The following is a 17,299-nucleotide window of genomic DNA, read 5'->3' as shown; positions in this document are numbered from 1 at the left end:
GCCTCTTTTGTTGTGTCTCTTGTTCGTCTCCAGAATGTGATGAAAAGATTCTTCGCAGAGAAAGTCAAAGATTTTTTAGCCAGTCTTTGTAAAACCCTTTGGATCTCGGGGTTAGATGGGACTAGCTTTTTTCTACTTCTTCTTCTTTTTATCATAACTACCACTCTCACCTGCTTGCTACGGTTCGTTTTATCATTAGTACTAGTAGTAGTACCACTCCGCGGAGAGGAGCCGTATTAGACTAAACAAATCACTCCATATTCAGGTGATAACCGGATAAATTGAAGCAAAACCCCACCATTGAGCAAGAACGATAACTGTTATAGCTGAGATAACAGGAATAACTGGTACTACAACTGGAATATAACTCCCGGTAAAAGTAACTGTTGGTAAACACTTCAGGCAATATCAATTCGAGTTTGTTTTCTTTTCTCCTGCGTCAAGGAAGCGGAAATAGATGCTAACAGAGCCATCTATTGTCAAATATTATAAATACTCAACATAAACAGAGCTTTCTTCTGTGCCATTTCGTAACTGCACCTGATATTTGTTTCATATAGGTGGTCATAGGTGAGGGACGACTTAAATTCACTTTACTGGCTTTTTAGGGCTGACTGTGGCCCACAGCAAGTTTCACTAATGTTGGTGTTTTTCTGGTAGCATTTTGGCTTATGGAAACATGAGATTCAAAGGAATTCCTTTGTTTATATTTCTGAGCTGTAGAGCAAGCAAACAGTCAAAGCAGCTGTGTTAATTAAAAACAGGTGCAAAGAGATGTGTGCATGAGCCCATTTTAAAGAAGCTAACGTCCCTTTGAAAAAACTGTTAGGCCTATACGCCCCCCACCCCCACGCGTGACGTCACGAACCCTAGCGAATAACTCGACAGAATCTCTTATTATTCATTACTGAAGCCTCTTACAGATTATCTTCAGAAGGGATTTGAATAAAATATGAATTTATTAATGATTGCGGACTTATATCTGCCGCTGATATGAACAAATCGGCAGAAAATAATGTAAGAAAACAAATTTAGTTTCGAGCGCATCTTTGGCAGGACAAAAAAATGTTAGATATTCTAGGTAGGTATTCAGTGAAGGTATTCTTTTGAAAAACAGCATTAGATATTCTGGATAGGTACCCAATTTAGGTATTCTAATTACGACAGATGCATAGCCTATCGTTTCAGACATTCTGTGAAAGTAGTCTATGAAGTAACTGATGGAGACTAGTTAAGGGATTCTACGAAGACTTTCTGTTTTAGTATTCTTCACATGAAGACCGTATAAGGAGTAAAGGGAGTAAATAACCTTTGTTTAATGAAACTGAATTCATTTCTGCTGCCAGTGATTCCTCTCTCTCTCCTCTCTCTCTCTCACGCTCGCGTGAGTCTATTGTGATTCTTCAGTATATATATACATAACGCCTCCAGGCGTAGTGCCATCAGAGACAATCAAGCCTCCCCTGCAGAAGGTCTTCAGGTCTTCCTCATCATGGCAAGTGACGCTTCGATTTTTTCAAAATTCATTTACGTAATTTATTCAACCCTGCTCCTGTTATAATATTAATATATTTACCTCGTTTCGTAGCTTTATCTATTTGTCTATCGGGTTATTTCTTAATTTATTTAAATAATAGTTTAATCCATGAGTCTAATTTTTCATTTGTTTTTTACTAATGACTTTTTTAGTTCTGATTGATCGTTTTATAATAATTTCTTTTGTTTATTATTATTGTTGGTTACTTTTTATGTAGCCTAATTATTATTATTATTATTATTATTATTATTATTATTATTATTATTATTATTATTATTATTATTATTATTATTATTATTATTATTATTATTATTATTATTATTATTATTATTATTATTATTAAAAATAAATAAATAAATAAAACACTGAAAATAACAACTTGAAAATGACGTGAAAAAAATAGCGAAGATTCTCGTAAAAGTAATTTATTGAAAATATGTCTATCTGTTTGTTTATAATGTTTGTGTACATGTTTTTTTGTGAAGTTTGTTATGTATTTGTTAACGAAGTTTGTTTATTTGTTATTTGTTTGCTTATGACGTTTGTTATTTGATTGTTTATGACTTTTGTTTATTTATTTGTTTATGACGTTTGTTATTTGTGTATTTACGAAGTTTGTTTATTGTTTGTTTATGATGTTTGTTTATTTGTATTCTATGACGTTTGTTATTTGTTTGTTTATGATGTTTGTTTGTTTGTTTGTTATTTGTTTGTTTATGACGTTTGTTCGTTTGTTATTTGTTTGTTTATGACGTTTGTTTTATTTGTCATTTGTTTGTTTATGACGTTTGTTCATGTCATTTGTTTATGACGTTTGTTTATTGTTTGATTATGACGTTTGTTCATGACGTTTGATATTTGTTTGTTTATTGTTTATAACGTTTGTTTATTGGTTGTTTATGACGTCTGTTTGTTTCCGTAGCAGGGAGCATTAGCCGTCACCCTCCTGTCATGCGCTCTTCTCATTTCTTCTGTCACTGGTAGGACCTATGGAGGAGGAGGTGGAGGAAGAAGAGGAGGAGGTAAGATTTCCCACAAGATCACAGGCATATAAATTCTAATATTTAAATTCCTGGAAATAGCTCCGGAATTAGATTCAGATCCCATTCCTTTTTTTTCATTCCAGGTGGAAAATCCGGTGGTTTAATCAAGGTTATCATCGCGTCCGGCTCCAGTGGAGGATATAGGAAATCTGGGTATGGAGGAGGAGGAGGAAGAGGGGGAGGAGCCCTTGGAGGAAGTACTGGAGCTCAAGGATACGGCAGTGTTGGAGGAGGAGGAGGAGGAGGAGGAGGACTCATTCCCATATCTAAAGGAATCTCGGGAGATGGAGGAGGATATAGTGGAGGTAGGGCTGGAAGGGGGGCCGGAGGATATGGGGGGAGCAGTGGTGGGGGCAATGGGGTGGGACCCAAAGGATCTGGAAGTGGTGGAAGTGGAGGATATAGCAATGGAGGAGGGGGGAGTGGATTTGTTCCAGTGTACATAGATGGAGGATCCGGAAGTGGAGGATATGGAGGAGGAACCAGTGGGGGTGGAGGAGGATTTAGACCAAGTGGCTACACAGGCATCTTGAATGAGGGAAGCAGTTATGGTGGTAGTTCTGGGGGAAGAGGGGGAGGAGGTGGTTATGGAGGTAGTTTAGGAGATAGAGGAAGTGGTTATGGACTAAATTCTGTAGGAGCAGGAGGAGGAGGAGGAGGAGAAGGAGGCAGTTACACAGGTAACTCTGGGGGAGGAAGTGCCAATGGAGGTCGAGGAAATGGCTATGGACTGAGTTCTGGAGGAGGAAGAAGAGGAGGAGGAGGAGGAGGAAGAGGAGGAGGAGGAGGAGGAAGAGGAGGAGGAGGAAGCAGTTATACAGGTAGCTTTGGAAGTGGAGGAGGAGGATATGGAGGTACCTCTGGAGTAGGAGCGGGAGGTAGTTATGGAGGCAGTTCTGGAGGTGGAGGAAATGACTATGGACTAAATTCTGGAGGACTAGGAGGAGGAGGAAACAGTAATGCTGGTAGCTTTGGGGGAGGAGGTGCCTATGGAGGAGGCAGTGCCTATGGATTGAGTTCTGGAGGAGGAGGAGGTGGGTATGGAAGTGCCTCTGGAGGAGGAGGAGGAGGAAGCAGTTATGCAGGTAGCTTTGGAGGAGGAGGAGGAAGCAGCTATGCAGGTAGCTTTGGAGAAGGAGGTGGGTATGGAGGTACCTCTGGAGGAGGAGGAGGAAATGGCTATGGACGAAGCTCTGGAGGAGGAGGAGGAAGCAATTATGCAGGTAGTTCTGGAGGAGGAGGTAATGGTTATGAAGGTACCTCTGGAGGTGGAGGAGGAGGAGGAGGAAGCAGTTATGCAGGTAGCTTTGGAGGACCTGGGTATGGAGGTACCTCTGGGGGTGGAGGAAATGGTTATGGAGGTAGCTCGGGAGGTGGAGCAGATGGCTATGGGTTAAGCTCTGGAGGAGGAGGAGGAGGAGGAGGAAGCGATTATACAGGTAACTCTGAAGTAGGAGGTGGTTATGGAGGTCCCTCTGGGGGTGGAGGAAATGGTTATGGAGGTAGCTCGGGAGGTGGGGCAGATGGCTATGGGTTAAGCTCTGGAGGAGGAGGAGGAGGAGGAGGAAGCGATTATACAGGTAACTCTGAAGTAGGAGGTGGTTATGGAGGTACTTCTGGGGGTGGAGGAAATGGTTATGGAGGTAGCTCGGGAGGTGGAGCAGATGGCTATGGGTTAAGCTCTGGAGGAGGAGGAGGAGGAGGAGGAAGCGATTATATAGGTAACTCTGAAGTAGGAGGTGGTTATGGAGGTACCTCTGGGGGTGGAGGAAATGGTTATGGAGGTAGCTCGGGAGGTGGGGCAGATGGCTATGGTCTAAGCTCTGGAGGAGGAGGAGGAGGAGGAGGAGGAGGAAGCAGTTATACAGGTAACTCTGGAGTAGGAGGTGGTTATGGAGGTACTTCTGGGGGTGGAGGAAATGGTTATGGAGGTAGCTCGGGAGGTGGAGCAGATGGCTATGGGTTAAGCTCTGGAGGAGGAGGAGGAGGAGGAGGAAGCAGTTATGCAGGTAGCTTTGGAGGAGGACCTGGGTATGGAGGTACCTCTGGGGGTGGAGGAAATGGTTATGGAGGTAGCTCGGAAGGTGGGGCAGATGGCTATGGTCTAAGCTCTGGAGGAGGAGGAGGAGGAGGAGGAAGCAGTTATACAGGTAACTCTGGAGTAAAAGGTAGTTATGGAGGTACCTCTCGAGGCGGAGGAAATGGTTATGGAGGTAGTGGAGATGGCTATGGACTAGCTTCTGGAGGTGGAGGAGGGAGCAGTTATGCGAGTACTGCAGTAGCTGGAGGAAGGAGGAGACAGGTAGCTTTGTAGGAGGAGGAGGTATCTCTGGAGGTGGAGGAAATGGCTATGGACTAAAATCTGGAGGAGGAGGTGGAGGAAGCAGTTACGCAGGTGGCTCTATAGGAGGAGGTGCCTATGGAGGTGATGGATATAGCTATGCCTATGGATTGAGTTCCGGAGGAGGAAGAAGTGGAGGAGGTGCTTTTGGAAGCAGCTTTGGAGGTGGAGGAAGTGGCTATGGAGGACACAGAGGAGGTGGGAGTGGAGGTAAGCCTTTCCAGCTTAGACCTATGCATGAAATGAAGAAACTGTGAACAGAATTTTCGTTGAATATCAAAAGTAGGCCTAATGGTTCTAATTTAGTGACGGACGAGATTCTTTTGCAAATGAGTTTGTTAGTCTCAAAATACCTTTAGACCTATGCGTGAAATGAAGAAACTGTGAACAGAATTTATGTTGAATATCAAAAGTAGGCCTAATGGTTCTAATTTAGTGACGGACGAGATTCTTTTGCAAATGAGTTTGTTAGTCTCAAAATACCTTTAGACCTATGCGTGAAATGAAGAAACTTTGAACAGAATTTTCGTTGAATATCAAAAGTAGGCCTAATGGTTCTAATTTAGTGACGGACGAGATTCTTTGCAAATGAGTTTGTTAGTCTCAAAATACCTTTAGACCTATGCGTGAAATGAAGAAACTGTGAACAGAATTTTCGTTGAATATCAAAAGTAGGCCTAATGGTTCTAATTTAGTGACGGACGAGATTCTTTTGCAAATGAGTTTGTTAGTCTCAAAATACCTTTAGACCTATGCGTGAAATGAAGAAACTGTCAACAGAATTTATGTTGAATATCAAAAGTAGGCCTAATGGTTCTAATTTAGTGACGGACGAGATTCTTTTGCAAATGAGTTTGTTAGTCTCAAAATACCTTTAGACCTATGCGTGAAATGAAGAAACTGTGAACAGAATTTATGTTGAATATCAAAAGTAGGCCTAATGGTTCTAATTTAGTGACGGACGAGATTCTTTTGCAAATGAGTTTCGTAAACAAAGAACTTTGTTAGTCTTAAAATATATACCATCCATAATCTTTTGCAGGCTCATCTGTAGGATATAGGAAACAAACCGCCGCTTATTCCGTGTTCAAATAAAGACTGTTTGATCACGCATTTGTTTTATTTGCTCTATACAACATACAATTGCTGTTTTGAAATGCTGCGTCCTTAGAAGCCTACTTCAACTTGAATGTAGCTGAATCTTGCTGACGACTTGGTAGTACAAATGATTACTGTTCTATCTTGAGAACTGGGTGTCTACATTTTTAACCAATTTTCTCATTCAGCTTTGAACTCTGGAATTATACCTATCATCAAACAATACTCGCAGACTGAAGTACAGTCAAGAAATGTCTTTTCTGTACCTTTTATTATCGAGAGATGTATTCAATCAGAGGCTCTATTTCCTGAAAAAATCGTATGCATTTCTTTTGTGAACTTTGTTACACCATGATTGGTTTTTTTATTGCCTTGTTTCTTTCTTTTAATTTAACAGTCTCTGATCCAACTCCGCTAGTTGAAGCTACGTAAAATGTAAAAGGTAAAAGAGCTTACACAATGACAGCAGGATATTCATTGAAAAACTTAAATATTGTACATATAAGACCGAAGTAATATTTGTACTAAATTAGCGTTGTTATTTTATAAATATAGAGTGATTAATTATGAATATATTTTGAAAAACTTTCAAATTCCAAACAACCGCAATCATTTTCTCTCTCTCACACACACACACACACACAAACGACGTCGATAACCTGTGGCAATTGCGACGCTCGTTTTTCGGGGGGGAATCAAATCATTCAATCAACATCAGTTCCTGACGGATATGAGAATGTTCTGGTTCGGCGCTGGGTGAATCATGGCTAAATTTTCCGGGTCGAGGTCGATCTCTCCACCCTCTGGCGGCGAGAAAGTGAAGTTCTGGAACAGCGCCGCTGAGAAGATGCTCATTTCCATCCTGGCCAGAGATTCGCCCAAGCAACTCCTTTTGCCTGGAAGGAGGAGTGGATACATGGTTGGGTGAATATGGATGAATTGAGAAACATAACGTGATGGAATAAGCGGTACTATGGAAGGATACATGAATGGATAGGTAAAAGATTGATAATGCTGAAAGAATGAGGCTAATGTATACAAGAATCACGGAAAATTTAGAACAACGAATATATGGGTGGATAAAGATAGATAAACGAAGAAGGATAATAATAATACTTATAACAGGTAAAGGAGAACTGATGAGGTTCATGAAGGTGGCATAAATGAAAAAATAATAATTAGTATTATTGCAAAAGGGGACACATCCATTCAGCAGAACCCAGAAATGGACATAAATTATACAGAGCAGAAAGTCCAAAAGTCGAGAGAGAGATTCGTCATATCTTCCTACATTACCTATGGAAAATGGAGCTAATCCTTCCTTCTGCGAAATGAATTTTCCTTCTTCGTCCAGGAACCTCTCAATCCTAAACTCCTCAGGACTCTCCCAGTACCGTGGATCCATATGTACGTAACCAAACATACTGAAGACGAATGTGCCCTGCGAATACAAAGCAAAAAGGTAAATAGAATACAGATGGCGTAACTATACCTAAATATGTATAGTATATTATATCTTACTTTCAACTCTGCACATTTCCCCATTAGAGGGCGTGGCTGTCACAGGTGTTTTAGCAAATCGGTTGCAGAGTAGAATCCACATCCTTTCTTTGACACCCTGCTAACGCCAGTGCCTATACCTATTCAAAGTGGCTGGGTTAGTAATAAACCAAATTGTAAATGCAGGCCTGATAACCTACCTAGCATCACCAGTGAGAGACTCCAGATTCATCGCCTAAGGATACCAACAACTCTAGTCTGTTCGCTGGAAAATTCATTGAGTCTACTGAATTAAGTACCTGGTAATCAAACAACTGAGGGTCACAGATAGTGCGTAAAAGGGCATAGGGTGAGCAGTCTCATCCTCCAAAAACCGAATGAGGTCTAGGTTAAGATGCACCACCCAACTGCATGGGAAAGTCGTGTACCTGAGCCCAACCTAACCTAACCTACCCTGGCATAACATGATGTACTTGAAAAAAGACATACCTTTGGCACGAGGTATCCTGCTATGTGGGTATCTTCACTAGGGGTGTGCATGACGCCGAAGGGCACGAGGGAGCTCATTCTAAGGACCTCGTGGATGAAGGCTTCGAGCAAAGATAGCCTGGAGTTAAAATGTTTGAAACAGCAGGTTAAAATGTCAGTATCCTGACACTAAATCTGTTAAAATAGTTTACAATGAAATGTAAGGGTTTCATCACAGAGATAGTCTAAGGTAAAATGTTCTTTAGAAATAGCAAGTTAAATTGTATTTTAAAGAGAAAGTCTAGCTACCTGTAAAAATATCAATAAAAAGGATTGTTAGATCTCCAGGACAAGAGTTCACCCCAGAGTTCATCCACCCAAGCTGGTCCCATGGGTGTTGAGTGCATGGTTAGTGAATAATATATATATTACATACAATAAATAACTGACTAATGCTGACTAAAGCAACAAAAAGATAAAGCATAAGTATATCTAAATAGAAGCAAGAGGTAAACTAATAATTACTGTGACTTGTGTTGATTGGTAGGAAACTCCCCACGTGGAACCACTTCGTCAATTTGCTCCTGAATTCTCTTCTGGACATCCTGGTACTTGGCTGCGTAGAGTATTATCCACAGGAGCATGTTGGAGGTCGAGTCGAAACCGGCAGCGAACATGTCGAGGCTGACTCTCATTAGGTCGCCCTCTGAAAGCCAGGATAATTTTCAGAACATGAGAGCTCAGATTCTTTTTAACATGTGATCAGTCGAAGATTACTTCCATCAAGTCATCCACTGAAAGTCAGGATACGGTTTGGGAAGGAAAGGCAAGCGAAACTGTTGCAAATTCATTTTCCTAGGAGACAATGGAGGCTGGAATCATTCGTAAGTGATACATACCACTGAAGAACTCTGCAATCTCAGTTTTGTTGTCCATCTGAATGAGGTACTCGTCAATAATATTCTCTGCGTGATTGACATCCATCTGGGCCTTTCTGGTTTCAATTGTTTCCTTCAAAGAAGGAGAAGAAGAAGAAGAATGTAAACAACTAGAGAATAAAACATGCGTCTCGGTCAGGAAATTATTTTTGGAACTGCGAGGTTGAGAAGTTGTGAAGTGCCTATCCAGGTAAGTAAATTACAGTACTTTAAAGAGCTGTGATTTTTCTGTCAGTCTGATTTCCTTGACTTGAAGGGCATCGGGAGTGTCACTACTCATCACAGCAACCTCGAAAACTATGGGTTGGGCACTAATATGTCTTTTTTGGCAATTTTTACATTTCACCTCCTTCCAACCCAGCCCATCAGGGCTGAACTTGGACTTGAAGGATATTGGGAGTGCCACTATTCATCTCAGCAACCTCAAAAATGTTTACATTTCACCCCATTCCCACACCCGCCTCGACCAAAGGTAGCCCCCTCTAAACAGCCTCGACCAAAGGTACTCCCCTCAAAACAGCCTCGACCAAAAGTACTCACCCCAAAAACAGCCTCAACCAAAGGTACTCACCCCAAAAATCTTCTTCGCTGCAACCACAGTCTGCTCCAGAACTTCCAGTCGAAAGATTTTGTCTAGAACAAATCTCGGGAGAATTCTCTTCAAGATCGGGAAAGACTCGATGATGATGAAGCCCAAGAAGTCATCTTGCAGAGTTCTCGTAATCTTCATGAAATCGGTGACCTCCTTGTCGTATAAGTCGTACCTGCGACCTACAAGGAACAGAGGAATACCCAAGTGCCAGTGGAAACAAATTTGATGGCAACAGAGGTAATGATAATAATATAACATGCTGCAAAAACTCTCAATAGTCCTTTTGTTGTTGCCGCATTTCTTTAATCTATATCCCATAAGTATTAATTCATTGCAAGGACCCCAACTCACTTGCAATATTTGCAAATACCCCAAATCATTTTCAGTCATTGCAAAGACCCAACTCACTTACACCCATTGCAAAGACCCATTTCATTTGCAATAATTGCAAAGACCCAACTCATATGCAATCATTGCAAAAGGTCTAACATCACTTGCAATCACTGTAAAGACCTCCACTCTCTTGCAGACTCACTGCAATCATTGCAAAGACCCCAACTCACTCTCAGTCATTGCAAAGATCCCCAATCTCTTACAGACATTGCAAAGACCAACTCACTTGTAATCATTGCAAAGACCTCAACTCAGTCTCAGTTATTGCAAAGACCCCCCCTCTCTTATAGACACTGCAAAGACCCCCACTCTCTCACAGACATTGCAAAGACCAACTCACTTGCAATCATTGCAAAGACCAACTCACTTGCAATCATTGCAAAGACCCAACTCACCTGCAATCATTGCAAAGACCCAACAACTTGCTAATAGCCATTGCAAAGACCCAACTTACTAACAGTCATTGCGAAGACCCAACAACTTGCTAATAGCCATTGCAAAGACCCAACTCACTTCTAACCATTGCAAAACCCAACTCACTTGCAATCATTTGCCAGATGACGTTGAGAACGGCGAAATTCAAAGAGTCTGGAAACTTGGAAGGCTTTCCAGCGTATCGTTTCAAGTCCTCGATCAGAAACTGGGCTTCGTGGATGATGGCTTCGTCCAGTCTCGATTTCCCCATGCCCAAATCTCTCAGGTTCCGCAGGAGGAACCGCCTGGCGTTGACCCACCTTTGACCGTTGCTCATGATCACTCCTGGGTCATTAAAGGTCATGGTTTGAGTAAGGGAACAGTGGTTATAGTCTGAGTGATGAGGAAAGGTCATAGTTTGAATAAGAATATAATGGTTGTGGTTTGAGAGTAAAACTTAAAGTCACTGTTTGGGGCCAAACATTAAATCTAGGGACATTTAGTACAGGAAGGGAATACAGAATTTAGGCCAGACGCCAAGCACTGGGACGTATAAGGTCATTCAGCGCTGAAACGGAAACTGACGGTATAAGATGTGAAAGGTGTAACAGGAGGAAAACCTCTAAGCAGTTACTCCATGAATCAATTGGAATGTAAGATGGAAGAAAGAGCATATGAAAGGAGGTACAGTAAATGGAACGAAAGAGGTTGCAGCTAAGGGCCGAAGGCACGCTGCAAAGAACCTTAAGTAATGTCTACAGTGCACCGAATGAGGTCCGCTGATGGCACTACCCACCTACGGAGTTTAGTATAGGAATACAATATGAATCAAGTATATGTGTTCAATTTATGACACTTCCTGTTATACCAAGCAATGAAATTATCTGTTTATGTAAAAAAAAAAAAAAAAAACTAATAAGACAAGGTTAAGGTCACCAGCTTCACTCCCGTCAGTCATGAAGTGGAATCCTTTGATGGACGGACGGTTCGAGAGCTCTTGCCTGCTCAAGACTTCCTTTATCAGTTTGTAGTCACAGATGTAGAGAAACTTCATCCCGAAGAAGTTTAGCCTAAAATTCAGGAATAAGTGAATTATAGGGGGTCCTGGTAGCTACTGAAAATGACAGTAAAAGAAGAGTTTTATATATATATATATATATATATATATATATATATATATATATATATATATATATATATATATATATATGTGTGTGTGTGTGTATAACTGAATCACGAAAATATGGAACGTGATGAATTATATAAATAAAGACAAAATCCACAAAGGATTTTGTCTTTATATATAAAATATAAAATATATATATATATATCATATTATATATATATATATATATATATATAGGGGACTATACTATATATATATATTCTATATATATCTATATATATATAGGGACAATATATATAACTACAATGTTAGAAGACTGCATGGATATTATAGGAAAATAAGAGAATATTAGCTGACGTAGCACAAGAGATTACTTCTTTTTGAATATGCATCCCAAATACAAAAAATACATGAACACTTTAACGGCCTGCGGAGGAGCAAGAGCCCGTGCCAGCACAGGGCTGACTCGATTTAGAACGCACAGCAACGGAAATAATGTATCATGTATCTACCAGCAAGACTAAAATAGTGGCATCAACACTTCTCACTCACATGAAGATGTCGCCATATTTTTTCCGTAAGTCGAGGACGTGGTTCAAGTAATAGGCCATGCCGGAACCGATAATCGGTAGCCCACGAGGACCTGTAACAATAAAAAATACCAATCATAAGAGAGAAAGTTATAAAAAGTCACGTATTTATGTATGAAGTAGAACAAATCACGCTCTTGACAGGCCTACCAACCAGTAACACATTGCGCTGAATCAGGCTGCAAAGATTGGTTGACGAGCTTTTCAGGACAAGAGCCCGTGCTGGCATGAGGACAACTTATGCCAGTGGTTTCCAACCTTTTATAATTCTCGTCCCCCTTCATTGAATGGCACATTATCTGCCTCCCCCCCCCCCAACCCCACCCCTTACTTAAACACTGTAGCTAATTTACTGGCTAGTCGACACATGTCAATAATTCACAATAATATACACACACATATATATATAATATATATAATATTGCACCACTCACTGTAGTGTAATCAGTACAATTTTCATATTTGCAAAACGTTACTTTCGTTATTTTTTATAATTGTTTAATAATTAATTCCTTAACATAGAATTTGAAATAGTTTATATATTTAGACAACTAAATTTCATATTTATATCTGAAATATTTTCTCAGTATTTTGAAATTCTGAATTCCATCATAATTAATAGTTTTCAGATATAATTATCCCTTTCATCAAGCATTTGCGGCCGCTCCCCCTGGCAGCCCTTCGAGGCCCCCCGGGGGGAGCGCCCCACATATTGGAAACCACTGGCTTACGCCATGGTCTCATTTCAAGTCCTAATGGATGCACTGGGACCAGTAGGCCGGGCTGGCATAAGGCTAAGGGCTAATCTGAAGCAACTGATCAGATTTCTGTCTCTGATACATCACTAAATGGTATTATCAGAGTCTGTTTCAGTTTTGGTATTGTTTCTCAGTCTTTCTGTCTGTCACGCCATAGGTATCTCTTCTATTCTGTGTATTTATTTGTATATTCTCTATTCTCACCTGGAGGTAATCCCTTAGGTCTCCTGAGCCAATGGCGAAGGATGAGAACGAGGGAGAGGAAGAGGATGAATTCGAGAATCATCGTTGTCGAGAAATCTCATCCGCTCAGAACTGGAAGGGGAAAAAATTATTAATTGTTACTTTCATCACTAGAAGAAAAATTCATGAGTTATTTCAGTACTATGTAAAGTTCAATGCATTATTATTATTATTATTATTATTATTATTATTATTATTATTATTATTATTTCGTAGTTTTCATCGTTTTATATCCTTTGTTTATATTCTGTTATTCTTTGTTACTTCCTTTGTATATGTTATTCTTTACCTCTCCATCCCTTTTCCTGTAATGATAATTATTATTATCATTATATAATAACTGTCACAATAATAATGTTAAATGGGAAAGAAGAATTAAATGTACCCAAAGCCTTATTATTATTATTATTATTATTATTATTATTATTATTATTATTATTATTATTATTATTATTATTATTATTATTATTATTATTACTTATTATTACGATTGATTATATTAGGCCCATAGCAAATAATTATATCAGGAAAAAGAGCGCAGGGTTGACTCACCAAATACAATGTAAAGTACAAAAACAAAACATTACGCCTTTTTATCTCTGGTTGGATAAACTCTATATCACTAGGTCTAAGTTTTCCTTGCAGCTCACTTTAAAATCTGACCATCAAAAGGATCTCTCCTCTTCCTGAAAATCCTTTAAAAACCAACCAAAAAAGATTCCGATTTTATCGTAAATCCTGCGAATCGCTTCAGATCCACCCAAAAGCAGCCAAGAGCGTCACTTCACTGTAGGTTAATAATATCTTTCTTCTGTCATGGAGGGAAGGAAGGAGACGGTAAGTCAAGGCCATGGACGTTACATCCAGGGAAGTTGCCATATAGCGCTATAGTGAACCACCCTGCTGTTATACCATAAGTGTCACCGAGATGGATGACAGAACGCTTTTTGAAATATTCTCTCTCCTGCTGTTATACCATAAGTGTCACCGAGATGGATGACAGAACGCTTTTTGAAATATTCTCTCTCTCTCTCTCTCTCTCTCTCTCTCTCTCTCTCTCTCTCTCTCTCTCTCCAAAAAGAGTTTAACCTTTACTACCTATATAAGCCTATTCCTGAGCACATACATCCGCCGGTGGGAACCAATTGTGCTTTTTTAAATTTTCATTTCTGGTCATTTATTTATTAGTTGTATCATCATCTGACTATTGTCAGTGTTCTGTTTTCCGTCCATAATGCAAGTTGCGTTCAAGTGCTATTCCGTGCTCGTAAATATCAATAGCAAACAATATATGTTTAAGTGTTTGTGAAATACCAGTTTTTGTTTAGCTAGTGTATTGTTTTTTTTCTAAGTTTTATTAAACAAATGACCGCGATAACTTATTTAATGAACCAAATAAACTCTTGAAAAAGTTATCTTGTGTGCGTGTGTGTGTATGTGTGTGTGTCTGCCTGACTATGAAATCTGTCAACTTATAATCGATCAGTTAAACGAAATAAAAATGTAAGTTCGTGAAAGGTTACATCAAAACACGATAATGAAAGAATCAATATTTGAAACAGGAAGAAAAATATTCTCTGAACCTCTCAGATGCGTCTTGTTGACAAACAAACCATTAAACAAAAAATACATAATGGGTGACGTTAAAGGGACAAATCCACAGACCAACGAAAAATCTAAAAAAAAGAAAAAATGGAAAGGAAGCATAACCATACAAAAATGGAGCCACAACAACAAGCAATTTGCATGAAAGCACCGAGTCACGGTGACTAGAGAGAGAGAGAGAGAGAGAGAGAGAGAGAGAGAGAGAGAGAGAGAGAGAGAGGGGGGGAGGGGGGGGGGGGGGGGGGGGAAGAGAGAGAGAGAAAGAGAGAGACCCTTAACCGTTGTCCTTCATTCCGAGATGACAACGTTGATAACTGGTGTCGTTCAAAAGCATATTTTTAATTTACAGATGAGAGAACGCAACGCACACACGAGCGCGTACATACACACACACACACACACACACACACTATATATATACTATATATATAATATATATATATATATATATATATATATGTATATATATATAATATTGTATATACTATATATATATATATATATATATCATATATATATATAATAATATGCGCCTAAATTACTGCTGAATCAGCCTTTATAACCTGCTGATAAATAATTATCCACATGAGAATCTATAACATTAAACGTAATGATTGGTGAATGTACTAAGTTTTATTCGTCTTTGTGGTTTTGTGGATGCTTCTTTTTTAAATCCCACCTGAAGATTTAATTCCGAGTTGGATTTTAGATATGTTCATAAATATTTGGGTTGTTTCACATCCCATATATATATAATATATATATATATATATTATTATATATATATATATATTATATATATATATATAGATGTCTAGGCTAAATACTCTATGACTATTATTTTCCATAACTTTATTCACAGAGCTTTTATCACGAAATATTCTAATGATAATTATTGTATCACACGTACACGAATTATTCACCTAAATAATCGTCGAGTCGAAAAAAATACGATCAATTATTGTCACTCACCAACTCGGTAAGCTTTGGGCCGACGTCTCGAATATACTGTGTCCTGCGCCTCCTTTCGTATTTGTAATTATCAGTTGTTTATCACTATCCGTGGTTCGCTTTGTCATCTATCTAGTGACAACGTTCAGTTGCAGAACTTGCAGTATCAACAGATCTACTAATGTGGTTGCGTCGATAAACTTCAACCAAACCTGGACGCCAACTAGTTTGAACCACTTCTATGATATTGAGTCGAGAAGTTGCAACAAACCACTCGATTTTCAGTCATTGTAGAAATGAGCATTCTAAAATGCTGCATAGCTAAATGCATGTCCATTAAACTAAGGAATTAAAGAGTTCAGTTTTAAAAAAATAGAATAAAATAGTCGGATGTATAACAGACATTGAAAAAAAGACAATCTGCCATGTATTATTGCAAACGGACGAGTGGCTCGTGCTCCAACACAAACAATTCTCACGTGATAAATAATTTAAATTTCCTTAAAAATAATTCATACGGTATGGCACAAGATTGCAGAGGGGTCAACTAACAATACAAAACACTATTCTACCACCTGTAACAAAATGAAAGCAAAAATGTGTTTCGTTCTTACAGGCAGACAAAAAAGAAATCGTCATACATCTGCCACCAACGCCAACATTCATCCCGGTACATAAAGTAATCGTACAGCGTATAAGCCTTAATTCTTGAAACAGGAAGTTTTATTTTAGATCTCGTGACTTTTTTTTTTCATTTTATATTCCTATTTTCTTGCCTTCATTCCTCTCTCTCTCTCTCTCTCTCTCTCAATTGGCCTAAACTATATCGTTAACTATGTATGTTCTTTTAACTATGTAGCCTACTTACTATCGCACGTATGCAGCGCCCAGGATACATAAGATAGTGGAAAAGTCTGTAATCCCTCTCCCAAAAAGCCAAAGTAAATAAATAAATAAATACAAGAGAGTGAAACCAATTGCGATCAGTCATGTTTGTAGTGCGACGGACGATATGGTTGATGCTGCACATTGTGACAAAAAAAAAAAAAAAAAAAAAAAAATCAAATGTATGTCATTCAAGAGACTGCCCACGTCGGTTTAAAATGTGATCCTGAAAGGCAAAGGGCAACTCGTGATGATAAAGTAATATCACACTGAATTACATACATCTGCTTTAGCATACATGCCATAAGTACTGCCCTGCTTTCACTACTGAGTCTTTCTCAATGCGGTGGTATATTGACATGAAATCCAAGTTATAACATGATGGTAGGGTCTATAGAAATTATGCCGGAAACTATGAAAAGGGAGAATGGAGAAGGAACTTAGGATTTCGTTCAAAGAAGTTTTACTAAAGCTCTGGATATGAAAATCTAGACTAGGTCTATTTCCCAGTTACCGATCTTAGATAAAACTGCTAATGTATTGATCTGCGTTGGTCTGAAATAGAACGCTGCAAATTATTGATGCTAAGTGAGAAAACTTTTTATGTTATTCTGCATAAATTAGAAGAATCATTGGCTGACTGTGATGGCTATCGGGTAATTATCGGTAAGAAACATTACTCTTATTGTAGCGAATTGTGATAGAGGGGGACACGTATTATACGGAATATACAGAGATTAAATAAAGGCCATTTTAACTATGGGTACATAAGAATAAGATTGGTGTCCCTGTTAAAGAAATCTGAATTGTAATGGGT

The 17,299-nt window shown here is 39.1% G+C and overlaps 2 protein-coding genes across 5 annotated transcripts; one reads left to right on the top strand and one right to left on the bottom strand.

Moving 5' to 3' along the window:
* The first annotated feature begins 1,065 nt into the window (after positions 1 to 1,065).
* Positions 1,066 to 5,178, top strand: LOC135197410 (uncharacterized). The gene is made up of 3 exons (XM_064224491.1): positions 1,066 to 1,081; positions 2,664 to 4,850; positions 4,952 to 5,178. The coding sequence occupies exons 1-3, from the start codon at positions 1,066 to 1,068 to the stop codon at positions 5,176 to 5,178; spliced, it is 2,430 nt and encodes an 809-aa protein (XP_064080561.1).
* Positions 5,179 to 6,022: 844 nt separating this feature from the next.
* LOC135199783 (cytochrome P450 2L1-like) lies at positions 6,023 to 15,822 on the bottom strand. 4 transcript variants are annotated; one of them, XM_064227934.1, is made up of 11 exons: positions 15,570 to 15,822; positions 13,003 to 13,113; positions 12,003 to 12,093; positions 11,261 to 11,394; positions 10,451 to 10,669; positions 9,497 to 9,696; positions 8,887 to 8,998; positions 8,513 to 8,693; positions 8,009 to 8,126; positions 7,316 to 7,460; positions 6,023 to 6,915 (listed from the first exon to the last, which is right to left on the bottom strand). In XM_064227934.1, the coding sequence occupies exons 2-11, from the start codon at positions 13,082 to 13,084 to the stop codon at positions 6,734 to 6,736; spliced, it is 1,464 nt and encodes a 487-aa protein (XP_064084004.1). In that variant the 5' UTR covers positions 13,085 to 13,113; positions 15,570 to 15,822; the 3' UTR covers positions 6,023 to 6,733. The 4 variants fall into 4 exon arrangements, with proteins under 4 accessions (XP_064084004.1, XP_064083998.1, XP_064084012.1 ...); XM_064227928.1 differs by having other exon boundaries at positions 15,619 to 15,822; XM_064227942.1 differs by lacking the exon at positions 15,570 to 15,822 and adding an exon at positions 13,751 to 13,770.
* Between the last annotated feature and the right edge of the window lie 1,477 nt (positions 15,823 to 17,299).

This window comes from Macrobrachium nipponense, chromosome 23, assembly GCF_015104395.2.
Source record: "Macrobrachium nipponense isolate FS-2020 chromosome 23, ASM1510439v2, whole genome shotgun sequence".
NCBI lineage: Eukaryota > Metazoa > Arthropoda > Malacostraca > Decapoda > Palaemonidae > Macrobrachium > Macrobrachium nipponense.
Note: the sequence above shows the minus strand (reverse complement) of the source record. Positions and strands in the feature narration are given on the sequence as shown.

Excerpts from the sequence above, each read along its gene's own strand:
- LOC135197410 (XM_064224491.1), top strand. Across the intron at positions 4,851-4,951 it reads AGGAGGGAGCAGTTATGCGA|GAGGTGGAGGAAGCAGTTAC; the intron begins GTACTGCAGTAG and ends AATCTGGAGGAG.
- LOC135199783 (XM_064227934.1), bottom strand. The coding sequence starts at position 13,084 with ATGATTCTCGAATTCATCCTCTTCCTCTCCCTCGTTCTCATCCTTCGC. Across the intron at positions 10,670-11,260 it reads GACTGACGGGAGTGAAGCTG|GAGTGATCATGAGCAACGGT; the intron begins GTGACCTTAACC and ends TTAATGACCCAG. Across the intron at positions 7,461-8,008 it reads CAGGATACCTCGTGCCAAAG|GGCACATTCGTCTTCAGTAT; the intron begins GTATGTCTTTTT and ends TTGTATTCGCAG.